This window comes from Nicotiana sylvestris, chromosome 7 (assembly GCF_000393655.2).
Source record: "Nicotiana sylvestris chromosome 7, ASM39365v2, whole genome shotgun sequence".
Classification (NCBI taxonomy): Eukaryota; Viridiplantae; Streptophyta; class Magnoliopsida; order Solanales; family Solanaceae; genus Nicotiana; species Nicotiana sylvestris.
The window spans coordinates 23,061,148-23,080,457 of record NC_091063.1 but is presented as its reverse complement, the minus strand read 5'-3'; the positions used below and the strand labels follow the sequence as shown (position 1 = coordinate 23,080,457).

General features: G+C 35.3%; 2 protein-coding genes across 3 annotated transcripts; both read right to left on the bottom strand.

Annotated features, from left to right (window-relative positions):
- Window positions 1-1,652: 1,652 nt before the first annotated feature.
- LOC104233907 (uncharacterized) lies at window positions 1,653-6,406 on the bottom strand. The gene is made up of 7 exons (XM_009787366.2): window positions 5,518-6,406; window positions 3,924-4,040; window positions 2,864-3,042; window positions 2,661-2,754; window positions 2,447-2,524; window positions 2,249-2,350; window positions 1,653-1,994 (listed from the first exon to the last, which is right to left on the bottom strand). Exons 1-7 carry the CDS (start codon window positions 5,992-5,994, stop codon window positions 1,863-1,865), a joined length of 1,179 nt encoding a protein of 392 aa, XP_009785668.1. The 5' UTR covers window positions 5,995-6,406; the 3' UTR covers window positions 1,653-1,862.
- A 2,249-nt stretch (window positions 6,407-8,655) lies between these two features.
- Window positions 8,656-17,435, bottom strand: LOC104233908 (3-oxoacyl-[acyl-carrier-protein] synthase, mitochondrial). Of its 2 annotated transcripts, none has more exons than XM_009787367.2 (14): window positions 17,237-17,435; window positions 16,317-16,546; window positions 15,013-15,120; window positions 14,863-14,934; window positions 14,591-14,677; window positions 13,769-13,920; window positions 13,518-13,598; window positions 13,387-13,420; window positions 13,068-13,134; window positions 12,889-12,965; window positions 11,079-11,139; window positions 10,886-10,968; window positions 10,508-10,579; window positions 8,656-9,337 (listed from the first exon to the last, which is right to left on the bottom strand). In XM_009787367.2, the coding sequence occupies exons 1-14, from the start codon at window positions 17,358-17,360 to the stop codon at window positions 9,173-9,175; spliced, it is 1,413 nt and encodes a 470-aa protein (XP_009785669.1). In that variant the 5' UTR covers window positions 17,361-17,435; the 3' UTR covers window positions 8,656-9,172. The 2 variants fall into 2 exon arrangements, with proteins under 2 accessions (XP_009785669.1, XP_009785670.1); XM_009787368.2 differs by having other exon boundaries at window positions 16,317-16,612; window positions 17,237-17,342.
- Between the last annotated feature and the right edge of the window lie 1,875 nt (window positions 17,436-19,310).

Here is a 19,310-nt window from a genome sequence, read left to right as displayed (position 1 = left end):
ACCTTGTCCCGAATAACTTCATTCCTAATTCTATCCAATCCAGTATGCCCACACATCCATCTCAACATCCTCATTTCCGCTACTTTCATATGCTGGACATGTGACTTTTTGAATGGCCAACATTCTGCCACATACAACTAGTTTTTAAATTTGAAGGAAAGCAAATCGATGTTTTGTATCCGTTGAAGCAGATATTCACGTTTTGAAGTTGTGGCTATTTTTCAATTTTACCTTGCAAACATTGGTTATATTTCATACAACAGCTGCACCTAAGGAGAAGAGTTTTTCGATCTTTGTAGAAAATAGAAAAAATTACTATTTAAGAAATTTATTTGGTCGCCCCCATTTAACATGTACCCATATTTTATTTTATTTTAACTTGTACCCGCTATACTTCAGGCACTTTTCTCCTCTTCCTCTTCCTCTTCAGGCACTTTTATAATAATGATTTTATATGGTATTTGTGAACATATTTTAAGGTAGTTTATGATGTTTTACGGTGATGAGTTGTTGTGGCGCTTGATTTTTTACTATTGCGTAGGGTTTCTTCTTCTTCTTTTTCTTAATTGCAAAATGAGTTCGTTAGATTTATTGTTGTTTTGACAAATTGATGATTGTGGTTTGTTCTTGATGATATTTGGAGGTTATATGTTTCAAATTTGAGCTCATTTGGAGTAGATTTAGGTATTAAATCGTATATTGGATTGTTAAAATTTAAAGAATAAATTTCTGTTTCTGGGCAATTTGCACTTCAGGCCTATTTGGCCTTAACTGCATGAAAACGTTTGGTTGCACTTCAGACTTTTTGGCCTTAAGTACATCTAAAGTGCAATTTTTCACTTCAGACTTATTGGCCTTAAGTGTAGGAAAACATTTGTTATACTTCAGACCTTTTGGCCTTAAAGCATCTGAAATGCAATCTTTCACTTCAAACTTATTGGTCTTAAATGCATGAAACAATTGGTTGCACTTCAGACCTATTTGGTCTTAAGTGCATCTGAAGTGCAATTTTTCACTTCAGACTTATTGACCTTAAGTATAGGAAAACGTTTGTTGCACTTTTAGACCTTTTGGCCTTAAGTGTATCTGAAGTGCAATTTTTCACTTCAGACTTATTGGCCTTAAGTGCATGAAACAATTGGTTGCACTTCAACCTATTTGGCCTTAAGTGCATCACTTCAGACTAATTTTCTTTTAACTTCAGACCCGATAAATTTGAAGTTAATCGTAAAGTAGGTAGGCTTGCAAAAATTTTTCCAATGTGGTTATAGGTTCAACTGTGACCCCAATACCCGGGTATAGATGCAAAATCCCCGAAATTTTGAAAACTCATAAAAATCAAATAGCCATTCCAAGAATGTATGGAGCTTCCCACATTTGTGCATTAAAGGCCATGTTTTTCTAGCTTTCCAGATATGCAACATAAAATTTTACTGCAGTTTTATAGAATCAGGATAAGATTTAACATTCAAACACAGCTAAGGACACCAAATCAAAAAACTTACGTATAAAGTTATGCAAATCAAGTCAGATAATAGGCCTGACTTTTCCAAAACCAGTATGGACTTTCCTCTTACTATAAATTTGGATCAACAAAAATATGAGAAGCTGCAGTGCATTGGGAATGATTTCAATAACAGAGAGGGAAAGAATAAAGAATAAAGGAGAACTGGAATACAACAACATTTCAGATTAATTTACACTTCTGTGACACCTACAACTTAATAAACATGCATACTCTCTCCAAGCCGCGGTCTTTGCTCATTGTTTTGTGAGCGAAAGCTTGTTCTCCTAGCAAGGGCAGCACGCCCTGACACAGATACATTATACATATGCTACATTTACTAAGTTCCCTCATAAAACTACCGTTTTTCATTTACAGAATTTAATCTTCTTGATCTCTGGTCCAGCTCTGCCATTACTGCTGGTTCCTGCTTTTTCCTCTGTTTCGATATAGTAGTGGTTGTCATAAAGCCAACTTTATCAAAAGCAACCTGAACAAATGGTAAAGAAATGATTCACTACAGAGTTTAACCATCCTAAGAAATAGATCAACAAATGGCCATGCCACTAATGGAGCTGGTGGTCGTGTAGAAGACATATATGAATCAAAATTTTAAGAATATCATGTTATCCTTATGATCGAGCAAATCAATTCAGAATCATAAGTTATTTGTGCAACATTTATGTTAATTCATACCATGGATCAACATGAGCATAAGACAAGAATAAAGTTGAGAAAAGTTACCGTCAACAAGTCATCGGGATCAAAAAGGTGATGAGTGCTTCTTTGTATGATACTAATCACATCGCCGACATGATGTGCTACCAGCAACTCCTCTTCGTTCATCTACAGTCATATACAAATTGTAGACCTTGCTTAAAATTTGAAATTCACTTCTCCAGAACCAGGAGTACACACGACACAAATTTGAAAGAATATTACCTTGAAAATTGCCAATGCTACATGAAATAGAACCTTAGCACCTTCGTAGAATAGGACATCCCATACCCGCAAAGTTGTCTGAAATAAATTAGCAGACTCAAATTTAATAATCATTAACCAACTTTTCAGCAGGTGTTAGCACTTGGGTTTGGATAATCTATTTTATAGCAAAATTGGACACAAAATAGAAGACATAAAGAGAGAATTTTTTAACCTCAGAAGGCAAACTTTTGGAGAAGAGGCAAAGAAACCACTCAGTGCAAACAAGAGAAACATCAAATTCTAGAGCATCCAAATGAGCGGCTAGCCTGCATTTTTCCTCGTCAATTTCAGAAAACAGTCTATATTCATGCGGATCACTAACATCAGGGAAAAAATCAATTACAAAAAAGAAATGAAAAGAAGAGGAGCAAGTACCTTGGACATTTTTTAGTTAATAGATCCTTGAACACTCTTTGCTCAACATGGCATCCGGACAAGTTATTAGTATAACAATCACTAACCAATACATTCTCTAAAAGGACAGCAAGCATCCAGAATGCATCTTCTTCAGTTTTCATCACAAGCAATAACAATGCTGCAACATAGTTCAATCCCTGCAAACCAATCAACTCATTTAAATTAGTTTAAGGGAGATGTAGTCTCAAGTGATATATCAACTATTACAACAACAACAACAGAAAAAACCCAGTGTAATCCCACATGTAGGGTGTGGGGAGGGTGGTGTGTACGCAGACCTTACCCCTACCTTGTGAAGGTAGAGAGGTTGTTTCCGACAGACCCTCGGCTCAAGGAAGTGATATACCAACTATTATTGAAGAGAAAAAAAGAACTGCTTAATACCTGTTCCTACCTCTTTTTCTCTAAGTCAAGCACATTTAAAGCCATTTTATGTCTTTGATATTTTCTAACTTTTGAGAAAAAGTTGGATGCTTTAGGCAGTATGTTCGAGAAACTGGCTCTATTAAGCTAACTATATTAGACTTTGAATATTTGTTCCTTGAGGACAAATATATTAGTCTTTGATATTTGTACCTTGAGGAGTGCTATGTATCACTTCCACAATTAGACAGCACCGTTATAGCAACATCGGAAACAACAAATTCAGTTTGCTGTTACACTTTTTTTCCCCTTAAAAAGTAAAAGAGCTACACAACTGCATTATATTGATAAAACAATCCTTATCCTAATTGCCTGTCCTCAACTGTCAATTCTGTAGTAGCCTTAGTTAAATACCCTTTTTGCTCCTATTCAAGTCAAATCAAGGACATAGCTCTTGATTACAAGATAACGTGAGAAAATCAATTGGTATCCCTCTAAGACATGCATAATCTAACAAATAATAGATAAGTGGCTGTAAAAAGGGCAGCTAAATTTTTATAGACTGTAAAGCATGGCAGCATGGAGACTTGTATGTGAAAGAGATAAGAATCCAAAAATCTATCTTAGTAAGGAAAAAAATGAAGAATAATTCTACCTGGCAGTAGCCGACATCAGAATCTCGGAAAGAGTAGGCAACAAGAACCCGCCTAAGAGCAGCATGACCTTCAGGAGTGTCTAACCAGGGATGACCAGGAAAGGTTCGTGGGAGGTCCTGCAAGTAAAATGCACATAGATGAGATGGCAACATGTGGTGGTAACAAATTGTTGCTAAAATGTTTTTCTTTTTTCCCAAAAGTTGTTAGTAAAATGCAATCTCAAAATCTTCTACATTTCACTTCAAGCTTGTTAAAAAGCTAGTAAATAATCCTTGTTAAAAGGTACATAAGCCTTATGCAGGATTAGAAAAATAGAAAATGGGACATGCTCTGCGACTAATAAAAGGAACATTTGCCAAAAGAACTTCAAAACTACTGCAAATGAAAGCACTGAATCCTTGAAAATTGTAATAATAATCCTCCCTTAAAACATGCCTAAACTTTCAACACTTAGCACTAAACAAATGATTCATGGTATATTCAGAAATAACCGAATCCTAAAAATTGATCAACATAGTAGTTTTCCAGTTTCCACTGTGACTCAACAGACACATCAAGCACAGCTACATAAGAAGGTTAAAAGGTTACAATCCATGGCCTTTTTTCTTTTCTTTGTTCTTTTCGTTAAGGTGTTTAATTGGTTAAGACAAAAGAATCAGCATAAATGCTATTAGTACCAACTAAAGCTATTAGTTAAAGGAAAGAAAATTTTTACACTGCAGCTTATACCCCTTCACTAAAATTCTCTAGCTACATATCAGTCGTAATTACTCAAAATCATCAAAACAAATACTGGCATGATCTCCCTTCCCCTTAACCTTTGCTAATACCACAAAGAAATGCCGAATCATCTGAGTAATTAGGGTTGCAGCAAGTTAATCACGGCACCATGAATTTTCCATTCCACAATACTTTATGTTAGAAGATTTTTTCCCATACATTAGAAACTTTTAAACCACTTAAAATTGTTGTATTATATTGTATTTTTGAGTTCTCTAAATTAGCATATGGCATCTTCAAAATCTATCATAAGTTTCTAGAAGTCCCAAAATTTTGCCAATGCGACGCAACATTTCAGACGTTAAAAAGTCCCAAATATCTAACATTCAAAAAAAAATTTCCCCTGATCAGTTCGCACATCCAACATTCAACAATGAATTCTGCCCCAAAACGGGACATCCTAATTATCTTCAAGACATCCTAGTATTTCTATCTCTAACAAGATGACAAAGTTTGCATTTAGAGCATGTATCAGTATTACCACCAAAATATAGGTGTCAAAACCACCCAAAGGGGCTATCAACACATCAATTCTCAAGATACAGCTACAATAAGTCAAACCACAAACATTACTAATACCAAATAGCACACAAACACATGCGGCTACCAACAACAACAACAACCCGGTATAATCTCACAAGTAGGGTCTAGAGAGGGTAGTGTGTATGCAGAACTTACCCTACCCTAGGTAGAGAGGCTATTTCCAATAGATCTCGGCACAAGAAGGTGAAAAACACATGCAGCCAAACAAACCAAATATATCCTCTTAATATCAACAAGGGATAAAGGTAATATTTTGAGCAAGAAACTCACATGATCAATCTGCTTGGTGGCAGGTGTGACCTTATCCTCAACAGCCATGATCAAATCTTGGTAATAACTTTCAGGAACAGTGGATTTCTTCTTAGCTGCACCTGATAGTGAAAACCACACCTTAGGCCTTAACACAGGTGGGATTCCTTTCCTAATTAGCTTCTTCAGAGTAATTGCATTAACCAAAGTAGACAATTTAAGGGATGTTTTTAGGGTTGATGTAACTTGTGTTTGCAAATACCAATTTGCACCTTTGCTAGCTTCTAATGCCCACCACACCTTACCCTGTTCCCTAACTTTTTCCCTAACCTCATTTAGCACATTAACATCATCAACATTTCCTTCTACTGAAAACCCATATAGATCTTGGAATTTCACAGTTATATTTGCCCTTCTAGCATGAATACTTGGCCTCAAAATGTGAACTTGAGATTGGTATTCAAAGGCCAAATCTTTTTTACTTTGGGTTCCATACATTTTGTGGGAATTCAAGATTAATCAAAAGGATATAGGAAAATTGATGCAAGATTACAAATGGTCAACTTTTCAGACAAAATGAGAAAATCTAAGGCCTTTATAGAAATGAGTATCTGAGAATTTAGAAAAATCCCATTTTTGGAGCATCAGATTCTTGAAAAGAAACTGATTAAAAAAGGCAAATTTTGAAGCTTTGTACAGAAAGATTATGAATTAACATATGGATAAGGAAACTAAGCCTTAAAGAACAGAGGAGAGGGAAAAAATCAGATCTTTTTAGACTTTAACACCCGCAAAAATAAAGAGGAAGAAACTTATTAGGAACTTTGGATGATTGAAGGGGGGGATTCAAATGCAAAGAAAAAACACCCTTTCTTTGTAATCTTTATATTTGAGTGAATCAAAGATTTTTTTTCAAATATGAGGAAATTTTGAAAAGAAAAGATTTGGTGGCCTCAAAGTAGATAGAAGGAGAAGAAAAAGATAATTATTTAATACTTAGGGGTGAGAAACAAGTTATTCCGGATAATAAATTCATGATTTATTATTTCGGAATTAGTTATCCCTAAATTATTATATTATCCTCTCATAAGAATAAAAATAACACTACAATCTTGAAATAATTAATTTTAAAATTAATTATATCGTAATTTTATCCCGACAAAACGTAAGATAAATTCCTATCAAATTTAATTTGAAGATTAATTATTCATTATATCTTGTACCAAACAAGCTTAGAAATTTAATTTACCGTGACGTTATCACATTGAGAAGGTTTGTGGGGTGCCATGATGTTTAATGATTAATTTAAGGAGACAAGGTTTATTGTTTGCTTGGAGCCACTTACGCAAAGGGAACATTATTTATTATTTTTTATTATTAGTACCAATTTTTTCTGCATCTTCAGTGTATCCAAAATTATTACTTAAAATATAATGAACCTACACAAAACAAAAATATTTATTTTTATTCTACCCATAGAAAGAGAGCAAAACAAAAAGTGGCAGGCACACTCCGTACTTGATGGTTCTACAAACGTGACACCTCCTAGATATGGAAAATAAATAAATCTACAATTTATGACTATTCCAACCATAATTCTATAGGAAAAAAATAAAGAAATTGCAGCCTATAACATACTACTAGATATTACTCCAGTAAGAAATTTATTTTAAAATTCTTTCTTATCTTAACATATCAATTTAGCCAATAAAATCAATCCAAATACACTTAAATACGTAATGTTTTTCCTTATTTAAATGTTTAACTACATCAGTCAAATATCTTTAAAGTGTTTGTAATGTTGCTTCAACCAAAATCAATTCAAGACTCTACCATAATTGCAATTAATCCTCTTTATGTTTTTGATTCATTAATAGCTAGATAGTCAAAAATAATTTAACCACCCTGTATTATTATCTTTTACTTTTTCTTGAGTGAATGAACAAAAAAAGGTTCATTTCTTTTATTTCTCAATCATTTGAACAGAAAATCTGATTTTTTATTTTACAACATTTAGCTACATGAAATAGATATATGCAAAACAGATGTAAGATTGTACCGTACAAGATGGGGCCATTACTCATCAGTGTATATCATGTTTCATTATTAAGAAAGACAAATCCAAATAGATATCCATACTTTGATTAATGTGTCCACACCTACCTAATATAAAGTCATCCTAAAACATCATAACGTAATAATGCAATTATAGAGCTAGGACAGCTTTTGGGGAAAAAATTAAAAAAGATTCTAAAAGAAAATATGTGTAAAGTTACTGTTTTTAGAAAATATTTATCTTTTTCTCAAAAAAGTACGTCAGGGCAAATATTTTCCTGAAGAGATGCAAAACGGACACCCTTTACTTTTTCAAGTACAAGAGATAAAACGTAAATTCCAAGATGAAGGGGAAGATTTTAGGTTGTGCCTTACACAACTGGCACAATCTAAGGCCTTTACATATCCAAAATATTGTTTCACAAATTCTACTTATCAAACATAAGCAACCGTAGTTGCATGAGGCTAAAAGTAAAATTACTCAAGATTATAAAACGAAATTCACGATTATACATATACTTAATCTCAACTAGTTTAAGACAAAAACGCAGTTGTAAAGGGGTATGATATAGTTGATGCGTCAACTTGATTTAATCAGTTCATTTTGATAAAAGTATAAATTGGTCTATCCCGATTAACAAATCCTAACTTATTTATGCATCAACAGGGGAAGAGCTTACCGACTTCAAAGTTTCTATTTTTAATTTCATATTAAATAATCACCGGCATATAATATCATATGTATAGAGATGTAACACTCTACCTAAACTCTTAACCATACTGGCGCCTAATAGTAGATATTACTTGTGCCAAGTCGCCTAAAAGTCGTGTTTAAGAGTGGTAAAAAACAGTCTCTTATATAGGCACAAGGCCATTGTTTTTCTTTTTCCTCTTGGTTAAATAAATGCTAAGTGACATAAACTTTCTAAATAAAAAGACATCGCATTTGATAAAACTGTCCAGCTATTATTTCTGTCCTGCATTCATGCAAACAGTAGCTTCATTCTCAACTTATAGATCTCACGCGTTTAATAGCAAACAGAAGTTTGACAAATCTTTTTTCAAACCATAGTGCAAGACTGCTAGCCACAACGTTGGCTAAAATAAAGCCATAAACAGAACTTACTTTTTTATAAGGTAATGTGTCCACCAACGTAGTCACAAGACAACAATAACTACGCATCAATCCTAATCTAGCTCGGATCAATTATAAAATCTCTACTATCCGTGTCACTCCATCTAAACCCATCTCAATCCAATATTTGAAAAAAATAGGCTCTCTAGCACTAGAAGTTCAATACATTTTCTGCTTGGTTCTAAAGACACATCTAAGGAAAAACCAACAGAACTACAATAAAGATAATAAATTGAAAAATCAAAGAAATCAGAATGAAACTGGAGCGTCAAGGCAAGAAAGAGTTGGCTAAAACGTTTACTTTAAGCAAGCTATAGCCCTCAAACCCCCATTCTTTCTTCCACTTACTCGCACCTGTATTTGATTATTGGGACGGGGCAGGACGGCTTTTGTTTACCTCACCTGGTCAACCATAGTTTTAAAGCCTAACAAAACTCTTGTTCCAGCTGGGCTTTCTGGCTAATTATATCAGTATCAGTTTCAGTATCAGATGGTTGAAGTAAAAAGCAAGCAAGAATTCGTTCCTCCAAAGCCAAACGAGTTTGATAAAGCAGCTTTAATGGCCATCTCCTTTGAAGTAGTCAAAGGCATGAAACCGCCATTAAAAACTGGATCTGATTCAGAAAGGTTCAGGGTCAAAGGTGCGATGCCCTGCAAATAAACATCAAAGCGGTTAGCGGCTCATTCATGAAATAGAAAGAATTAGAGTTACCTCATCAAGTCTAGAAAGAAGCATAACGCTAGCAATAGTTAAAGCATGCATCTACTGCCTTGACATTTATCCCAATTTAACTAGCACTTTTGTCATCTACATATATCTCAGAGGTAAAGATGCAACAAGTTTATTTGATTTACAATATAATAACCAAAGATCACATCCTGATCGTTTCTCTGTTCTGTAGACACTTGCCAGCGGAACCTTTGAAGCCCCATTAAAAGTAATTCTCATGTTTGACAATCATGAAGTACTTTCGTTTTCTCACTTTTTCTTTTTGGAATGACCTTCAGTTTATTTCTATCGGTATCACTTTTCTTGTTAAATATAACATGGATGCTGAACATGAAGGCATTAAAAGGAAACAATTCGGTAAAACCAGGAAAGAGTCAGCACAAGTACAGATATCGCCTGCCCATCACAATCGTGTCAACTCATTCTACAATTTGTTAACTTATCCAATTTGCTAAGCTTAGGGTAAGGTGATCATTCAGCTGAAGACTCTTCTCATAAGATGCTCATTGTGATGCCCTAATGGACTCTTTATTACAACTCCTAATTAACAACATCGGGAAGCAACCAGTACATTTGACATTTACCCAAGAAAAAGAAGAGTACATTTCACATAGGTCAATGACCTGTTTGAATTCCAACTCCACATTGAAGTGCTTAAAATATGGTTTAGTCAAATGACCAAAGAAGATCATATTTCCACAGTTTTATCTTCTGTCTAGTAGAAAGAATAACATAATTGCATCAAATTCCAAAAGTTCCCAAGCCAAGATGAAAGGAAGCTCTTGTTAAAAATCCTTCTAATAAACATTCAACAGTATAAGTGTATAACATGCAATGGACTGAACAGAAGTGTTTCAGGAAATTACAAACCAAATATACTTAAATATATCAGACATTATCCAGCAGAAATATAGATATTGTACAGACTACTAATGTAAGACCAGATACAAAAAGATCTTCATGGGATGAATATCCAAAATAAAATGAAATTCAGGCATGTACCAGCAGACATTTGATCGAGTGTGAAGATCATCAAATGTAAGGCTCATGCGATTAGGTCTTGTGTAATATAAATGAAAGCATCATCTTACATGGTGTATTGCCAAGACAGTAAAAATTGCTTCAACAGCTCCAGCGGCTCCGAGAAGATGACCGATGGCACCCTGATGTTTTGGGTAAAAGTTCAGCAGAGTTCACAGAGAAGGAGAAAAAATACATCTCGCAATGTCAAAATTACATATAACTTGCTAATTTATGACAAAAAGAATAATATGCTAGTATCCACTAATAACCACAAAGTAAATGCAGAAAAATTCAACAAGATGATAGTACGCTGAAAGCACAAGAACGGTTTTTTTCTGATGCAGAACCAAAGTCTCCTTCAGCTCTGGTACATAGGAGAACTGGGACTTCTTATTATACTCTACATATAAGAGTTCGAACTTGGTTGAACACCCAATTATGATTACCTTCGTAGAGGACAAGGACAGAGCCCCTGATGTAGCATGATCGGAGAAGACATGTTTTATTGCATTGGCTTCTGCTGCATCACCTGAGCAAGATATTTCAGCAACACATAAAAAAATGTCAAATTTCTGTTTGCCATTGAGGGCAAAAATTTTGAATCATGACAGAGCACCTTCATGTTTGCAAAATCATTACCAAGGGGTGTAGATGTAGCATGAGCATTTATGTAATCCACTTGACTAGGATGAAGACCAGACTGCCCAGGACATGAAGAAAAGAAAGAAGCGTTAGGTAAAAATCATCTACATATTGAATGTGATAAATTAGAACATCAACTCTCTGATAAATTAGAAAGCCAGAAGGTCTCCCCTCTAAGTAGCATGAATAACAGAAAAGTCTTGATCTCCTTTCTGAAACTGTATACAACACTATAAGTTTCTGAGTTTCAACCATATCCTCCATTCAGGATTGATAGGTCATGTATGTTCATGTCACAAAAGATATTAAAGTTCTGTAACTCCTTTACCTGTCAAACAAGTGATATCATACAATAAAAAGCACAATGCTCAACCAACTACAAGAAGTAAAAGGAGCAAAGCTTTCTTTTATCTACTTATAAGGATGCTGAATATGAAGGCAAACAGAAGCAAGTTGTTTAAAACTAGGAAAGAGTCAGCATAAGCACAGATTTCTCTTCCATTCCACCATTCCAGTGTAAGGTGGTCATTCAGCTGTTGACCTCTTCAATTATGATGCTCATTGTAATGCTCTGGTGGACTGTTTACTTACAACAACTCCTAATTTAAAACATCACCAGTACATTTGACCTTTACCCAGGAAAAAAAAAGTGCCTTTGACATACGTCGTGGAATACACTTGTAACAATCACTTACTTCCTTTTCTTTCTCTTAATTGTACTTGGCCCAAATTAATCTCATGCAAGAGAGAAGCTAAAGGCTGATATAGTTACTCCCTCGGTTAGAATTCATGTGAAACAGTTTAACTAACACAGATATTAAGTTGTTAATTTGACATGTAAGAGTTACATGTGGCAGCAAAAGTATATTTTTTTTGTTTTGATAAAGTATGATGATTCATTGATTGGCATCAAGAAGATGCAGAGATTACAAAAGCGAACATGCTACCTCCAAATACAGGATAATAAAATAAGTCTGGGAGCTAGCCAAAAAAGATCCAAATCTAGTGAGATCACTATTAGTCTAGAGTGAGGGAGCTCACAAAATCTAAAAAGACAGTAGAATTATTTACAAAGGTCTGTTTGGACCAAAAAAAAGATTATTACCACAGCTAATAAAGAGTTAATTTAATGTAGGTAACAATGTAATGATGTAAAATTCAATTGCTTAATGAATTTGAATTCTTGAAACATGTGAAAGTTTTATAGAATGTCTCAGTCTATTTGCTACTACTTCTTTCGGCTACTGAATATTTTGTATGTCCATCTGCTATTGATGCAGGAGCATATAAAACCCTTGGCTTATTCCACGCAAAAGCAATTGACTATGTTTGGCAACTACTCAAATCGAGATACACTGGGAACAATCTCAACCCTATTTAGTAATCCTAGTCTTCCAATAAGAGAGGAACATTTTCATATATTTGTTTATGTTGATTTTGTCATGGATAGATGAGAATAGAGAAAATTGATGTGGACAACTAGGAAATTGGTAGCGGCAATGCTGAATACTTATAGTACGGAAGAACTATGGAAGATGAGAAAGAAAGGAATCTGTCCTTTCAACTGCTTGACTATTATAATCTTTGAACAAAAGATGCAGAAAGAGGTTAAAGCATTGTCTACAGAAACCGAGAAACTCAAAGAATGAATGTTAATCTGATTTTAAGAACTAGAGGAGATACTTGTACGTCATGCATAGTGGCAAACTCGGAGCCAGTTCAAAATCATTTACCCTGGATTTTGAACACATAATTGATTATAATTTAGTGGGACCTAAGAAATGACGGAGGTCAACATAAACATCACCTGCTTCAAAGCACGTGTCATAGCTAAAACTGCACCTCTTCCACCAATATTTGGTTGTGTAATGTGATGTGCATCACCTAAGCAAAATAAATAGGTAATATACAATTACAAGCTGAAGCATAATGAAGGGATGAATGAAAGGAGATCAGATTTAAAATGTGAATATAACCAAAACTAACCTGATGTTCCATAGCCACGCAGCTCTGCGTATATTTTTGCTCCTCGTTTTCTTGCATGCTCCAGTTCCTTGGGACATCACACCACATGTAAGATGAGATTATAGCCGAAATGATGCTGACGAGCAAAACTAGTAAACAGAATGAGGGAGTGGATTAACTCAGTGACCTATATATCAGTGACGATAAAAAGATCAAACTGAATAGCCAAGGAGGTTTTTCACGGTTATAACTTCAGGGTGGGGCAACAACCCAACTACTGTATTGTGAGGAGATAACCCCCTCCTCCTTACTATCTGAAATTCTGAACAGCCAAACTCACCTCTAACACCACGACACCAGAACCCTCACCTATCCTGCACTTCAAAATGAGGATGAAATACAAAGGTGAATCGGAATGAGTTTAGATATAAGGATGCACATTACCTTCTTGAAAGTATGGATATTACTTACACAAATCCATCACGACCACAATCAAATGGCCTGGAGGCTTCCTGAGGTGTTGAATTATACTTGGTAGTCAATGCTCTTAACCTAAACCAAAAACGGAAATGTATGCATCAAAAGATAAATAAAACACAGAGATGATGCGCTAGGGGTTTTAAATAGAGAGCCACACATCCATAATCAAAGTGGGCCTTAATAGACGACGAGGTTTGTAAATACATAGGTTATAATACCATAGACCAACATTTTAGGTGTACCTACAAAATCCAGCAATAGATAAAGCATCAATGCTGGCTTCTGTCCCGCCTGCAACCATCACATCTGCATCTCCAAATTGAATCATCCTGGCAGCATCACCAACTGAATGAGCTCCAGTGGCACAAGCTGTCACTGCAGCATGGTTTGGTCCCTATTCAAATTCAAGAATAAAATAGGCATTATTCTTTAGCACGTTGTGTGTACACTTAGATCTAGCACAAAGAAAAAGGCAAGGAGGTTCAGTCTAGTTGCATAACCCTTTAAATTTATTCATAAGCAACAAAAAGTTACCCCAAAAATGCAGATTGCTAAAGTAGCTACTAAAACTGAAGCATGCATGTCATGCTGCAGTGATAGCTTGTGCCACAAGATCGCACTTGAACACCATGAATTAGGAAACCGGATGCAAAAAAAGAGAGTGTCCCTTGTCAACAGATACACAACAGCATTCTCATGATTTATCCTACATAATTTCGCAAGTTTCAAGACATCGTAACCTTTAATTTGACATTTCAATCAACCTTACTTTTCGACAACATCTATAGTATTTTTACTACAAAGAATAAAACACAGAAGTTCATTAACTTTGTATCCAATCTGATGGAGTATCTGCTTCTTTTTCCTTTGTAGACCACATTTTTCTGTTATCTCAATTATCAGTTGAGATTAAAATAGTCACATAACAGTTGGTCCAAGCATAGAGCAATAAGATGGAAAACAATAAACTAGATCTGAATTCCTGATCATCAAGCTTCTCAAATTCTTTGGATATAAAAAACTTCCATACATTTCCACAAGGCGAATTACTACTACATACATACCTGAAATCCATACTTCATGCTTACATGACCAGAAGCCATGTTGATCAATATCCGTGGAATGAAAAATGGACTAAGCCGTCGTACATTCTGGTATCAAAAAGTAGATTGTCAGTAGTAATTGCACCACTTCCGTATATTTATGGTTCACTTCCAGCAATTTAGTGCCAATCTACCAGTAGGAAACGACAACATAGGAATACATTCATTTCCTTGTTTGAAGGGGATAGCCTCATATTTCACCATCACTCAACAAGATAAAGCGATTAACCAACCTTTTCACATATCATTCTTGATGCTTCCAATATGTCACTGATACTTCCAGTTCCAGCACCTAAGGAGACTCCCTGATGTAGTTCCTCTTAGACACCAATGAAAAGCAAAAAGAATTGACATTCTGACATCAAGACAATAATAGGTTATACCGTCTGTTCCTTCTCATCCTGCTCAGTAGGCATCCAATTAGCATCTTTAAGAGCTTCATCTGCAGCACACAGTGCATATCCTATAAATCTTGCGATTGATCTATGCTCCTGTCAAAGATAGATATCACAAGGCAGTTATGGGACCATAGTGAGGTGTTATACAAAAGAAGCTTTAGGAGAAAACTGTTATTGCTAATAGTGCCAACATAGGGTAATATATCACAAATCTTAGCACCCTTACTTCATTTGTATGTTGTCCACAGTAGAAAAATTTTATCTCAAAGGATTTTTCTTTTCCATCTTCACCCATTGGTATTTCCTAATATACCAATTATCAAAAAAGAATAATGACTACTGTTGATGCTCAATGTAATCCATGCATCACTAAAATATATAACGTGCCACGCAGGTTCATCAATTCTTACTAGTGATACTAAAATGCTCTATCTATGATATAAATTGAGGGCAAGTGGGCAACAACATTTAATTGAATAACGGAGAAAATAGAAAAAGAAAGAGATGAAAAATATTAGGAATAAAAGAATCACACTCCTTTTTCTTTTTGTTGAACGAGAAACTAGAGTCAGACTTAGTAAAAGTAAGAAGAAAAGAAGGATCAATTCTGGGGCGCCCGAACCATTCTTAAGACCGCCAAGCTCTCTCGAATGAATTCGACTCTTTCTGTTTTCGAGCTACACCGGGGGCAAAATCTTTTCCCCACCTGTCTCTGGTAGCAATCCGGTCTCCAGTCGATGGTACTATTTAAACGAGAATGCAGTGTCGTCCAGCGCCTTTTTATAAATCTTTTATATCGTGACACAAAAGTAATTTCAGAATCTACTTGTAATATGCTGCGACAATTTTAATTTTGTGTCATGTGCTCATCTTCCAAGCAAAAGATGCTCCAAATAAGACACATTTTATAATTTGCATTTCGAAAACGAAGGCTTTTGTTTTTCTTCTTATCTGAAAAGGCTGATCTAAAACATGTCATGTATCACATGTAAGTTGTAAAAGAGTTCCGAAAAAATAAATTATGACGAATGAGATATTTTGTTGAATTGATGAAGTGGGTTGAGAAACTAACAAAGCTATGATAGCAGAATCGCTAGGAGTACGGGTGATAGGAAGGGGTGAGCCACAAGGTATGGGGCAAGATAGAGGAAGTGGACGAGCTAAAGGTTTCGAGGAATAATGAGTTTATAACAAGTGGCATTTTACATTTTCAGTAGAAGACTTTGTTCTATGACATTTCTATACAATCAACTATGATTAATATAGTGTGATTGAAGGTTAGGAAGTACCTTAGTGTTTAACCACAGCTGCTCGTCGAATTCACCTGAATTAGAGCCACAGGGCACAATTGCAGCAACTTTAGAAGTCAATTGATCAAATGTATACGACTTAACTTCTGGGTCAAAACCATTCATCTTCAAATCATCAGGGGATATTGCTCTTACACCGCATTCCCCTTCTATTAGCCTCTTCCATGTGGTTTCCACACCACATCCCAGGGGAGTCACCATCCCTAGACCTGAAACAAAACCACCAACCAAAACACTCGGGGTTTATAACCACCTGCAGACTACCACCTGTAAGTCTGCAGAATCGTCATAGAAATTTTTGTTTCAGCATCCACAAATTCCGCACAATCAGACTAAAAATATAAAATGGAAAGCTAAACCATCTGGCTAGAGATGATATTACTTTGAGGATATCCAAGGATATGCTATCTAGACACATCATGCTTATTCTGCCATTCGGCTGTTCTAATCGTAGTACGTAACATATTTGACACCCATGTATAATTCTAATCTGTACTGAAACAACGAGTAGTTAAAAAACAGTTTTTTTTTCTAAACCACATAGCAATTCTAAAGTTATGGTTCATGTCCGAAGTTTCTAATTGATCAATGTAACTTTAACTGGTTACAATAGATTATTTACTTTGTTTTCTAGATTTTTTTTTTTTTGGGTGTAATTGTTTTCTAGATTACTTAACCAGACTTACTAAAGACAGTTACTTGCAAGTCAGCGGTGTTTAAAACGAACTTTTGTAAAAGACAACAAAAAAGTCAATTAAAACCCATTTTGTTGATTTGAATTTATTGAAATTAAACCAATTTTGAAGTCAAAATGAAGCGAAAGGAGAAACCTGCAATCTTATACACGTAACCGAGTAAAAGAAAGAGTTGAGGAATAGGGTTTTTTTTTGTAAGAATACCAGTAACAACAACTCTGCGAAGAGGGGAAGCATGATGAGGAGGAGGGGCAAAGGAAGTGAATGAGCTGAACCGATGGAAGTGAAGTCGGCGAGGGATGAGTTGTAGCCATTTTCTTCCCCTCATTGCTTCTCCCAAACTTAGCTCCTTTGCTAATGGACTACTATTTACTTCCCGCTCTATTCCTACTACTCTCTCAGTTTACACTTTTCTACTTTTCTTGGACTTACATTTATTTTGCTTTTTTGTTCATATAGAAAAAGCTTTTATATATTTAAAAATATTTAGTTTTTAATTTTTTTTCCTTCAATATTTTCATCATTAACTTTTTTGCTATTGTATTTTTCAAACTTATTTAAAAATCTTTTTCTTGAGTCGAGGATCGATCAAAATCAACTTATATACCTCATGTAAGGTAGCGGTAAAATATGCATTTTACTTGTATGGGCCAAAATTACCCGAGTTAGGTTACAGCCAAATCAACATTAGGAGAACCTTCAAAGGGTACCACGCACCATTGACATGAATTCTATTGAACTATATGTATTTATGTATTAGTAGTGATTAGATGTAACTAATACACTAGTTAATTAGAAGTAGTTGTGGCATGAGGTGAGACACACGTGTGTCTATATATATATGTACATATCTAGAACTTTCTACACATAATGAAAATATATAGTAAATTTTCCATCTCTCAAATATTTGTAACTCTCTCTCTCTCTCTCATCTGTTCTCATGGAGCTTATCACATAACTTCATTGCTGCTCACCTTAAGCTCTCGTCATCTTGACATGGTATCAGAGCACGGGAGCTCATAATCCCTTAAATTCCCAATTTTCATATCTACTTTTTTGTCTTTGCCCTAATTTCGAAAAAAAAATCGCACAAGTCAGCGATTTGCCCTCAATTGTTCACATTCCCTCGTTCGATTTCACCTCTATTCTACTTTCTCTCGTTCAATTTCATCTCCTTGTTTTTAGATGGCTATTCTCGATCAAAATGACCTGACTGATGTCAACACACATGCAAGTGAAGTTGCGGCGGGCGGTGGAGTTGCTAATGCTGGAGTTGACATTAACAGCTCTCTTTACCTTCATCTATCTAATAACTTGGGATTATGCTGGTTTCTGCCCCTTCTAATGGAATTGGATATTGCTCATGGCGGCTTAGTGTTATGCGAGCCTTATCCGTTAAGAATAAGCTTGGTTTTATTAGTGGGAAGTGCAAACAACTGAATTTTCAGTCTGCCAATTATTGCCAATGGGTGTGATGTGACGATATGGTCACTTCATGGATCCTTAATTCCCTTTCGAAGGACATTGCAGATAGTGTTGAGTATGCAAATGATATTGTTGAATTATGGACAGAATTGGAAGATCGTTACGAGCAAACTAATGGTGTTATAATGTATCAGATCCAAAAATAAATAAATAATCTAACTCAGGGAGCTCTCAATATCACGAACTACTACACCAAAATGAAGAAACTTTGAGAGGAATTGAGTAATCCGAGTATGAAAGCACAATGCAATTGCTAGTGTAATTATGGTGCCAAGGAAAAATTATTCAAGGCAGAGCAGGATAGGCACTTGATCCTATTTCTTATGTGACTAAACGAGATGTACACAGTAGTGCGTGGAAGCATTTTAATGATGAATCCTCTTCCTTCATTAACACAAGACTTTTCCTTACTCATTTAAGATGAGAAATAGAGAGAGATGCGACCCTCCAATCAACTGGTTTTTGAGTCGACTTCTCTTCACGTGAATGCACAAGGAAATGCCAATTCTAACACTCAAGGGAATGCTAACTTCATAACAAACTATCATGCAAATAATCAGTCCATTGGAGGCAGAACTTCACGTCCTTTTTGCAATTATTGCAAAACCATAGGACACACTAGAGATAGATATTACAAACTGCGCAGCTATCCTCAGAACTACACTCCAGGTCCTAGAATTAATGCCAAAGGGAAACATATCATGGCTAATGCACATGTTGCACCTACTGAAGAGTTGTCTTTTAAGGAAGATGGTTCACACTCACAGGACAAGCAACACAATGTGGCAACTAT

Excerpts from the sequence above, each read along its gene's own strand:
- LOC104233907 (XM_009787366.2), bottom strand. The coding sequence starts at position 5,994 with ATGTATGGAACCCAAAGTAAAAAAGATTTGGCCTTTGAATACCAATCT. Across the intron at positions 2,755-2,863 it reads TTAACTAAAAAATGTCCAAG|GCTAGCCGCTCATTTGGATG; the intron begins GTACTTGCTCCT and ends GGAAAAATGCAG. Across the intron at positions 2,525-2,660 it reads CCAAAAGTTTGCCTTCTGAG|ACAACTTTGCGGGTATGGGA; the intron begins GTTAAAAAATTC and ends AATTTATTTCAG.
- LOC104233908 (XM_009787367.2), bottom strand. The coding sequence starts at position 17,360 with ATGAGGGGAAGAAAATGGCTACAACTCATCCCTCGCCGACTTCACTTC. Across the intron at positions 11,140-12,888 it reads TGACACGTGCTTTGAAGCAG|TCTGGTCTTCATCCTAGTCA; the intron begins GTGATGTTTATG and ends TGTCCTGGGCAG. Across the intron at positions 9,338-10,507 it reads CTGTCTTGGCAATACACCAT|GGCATCGCACCTTTGACCCT; the intron begins GTAAGATGATGC and ends GTTTATTTGCAG.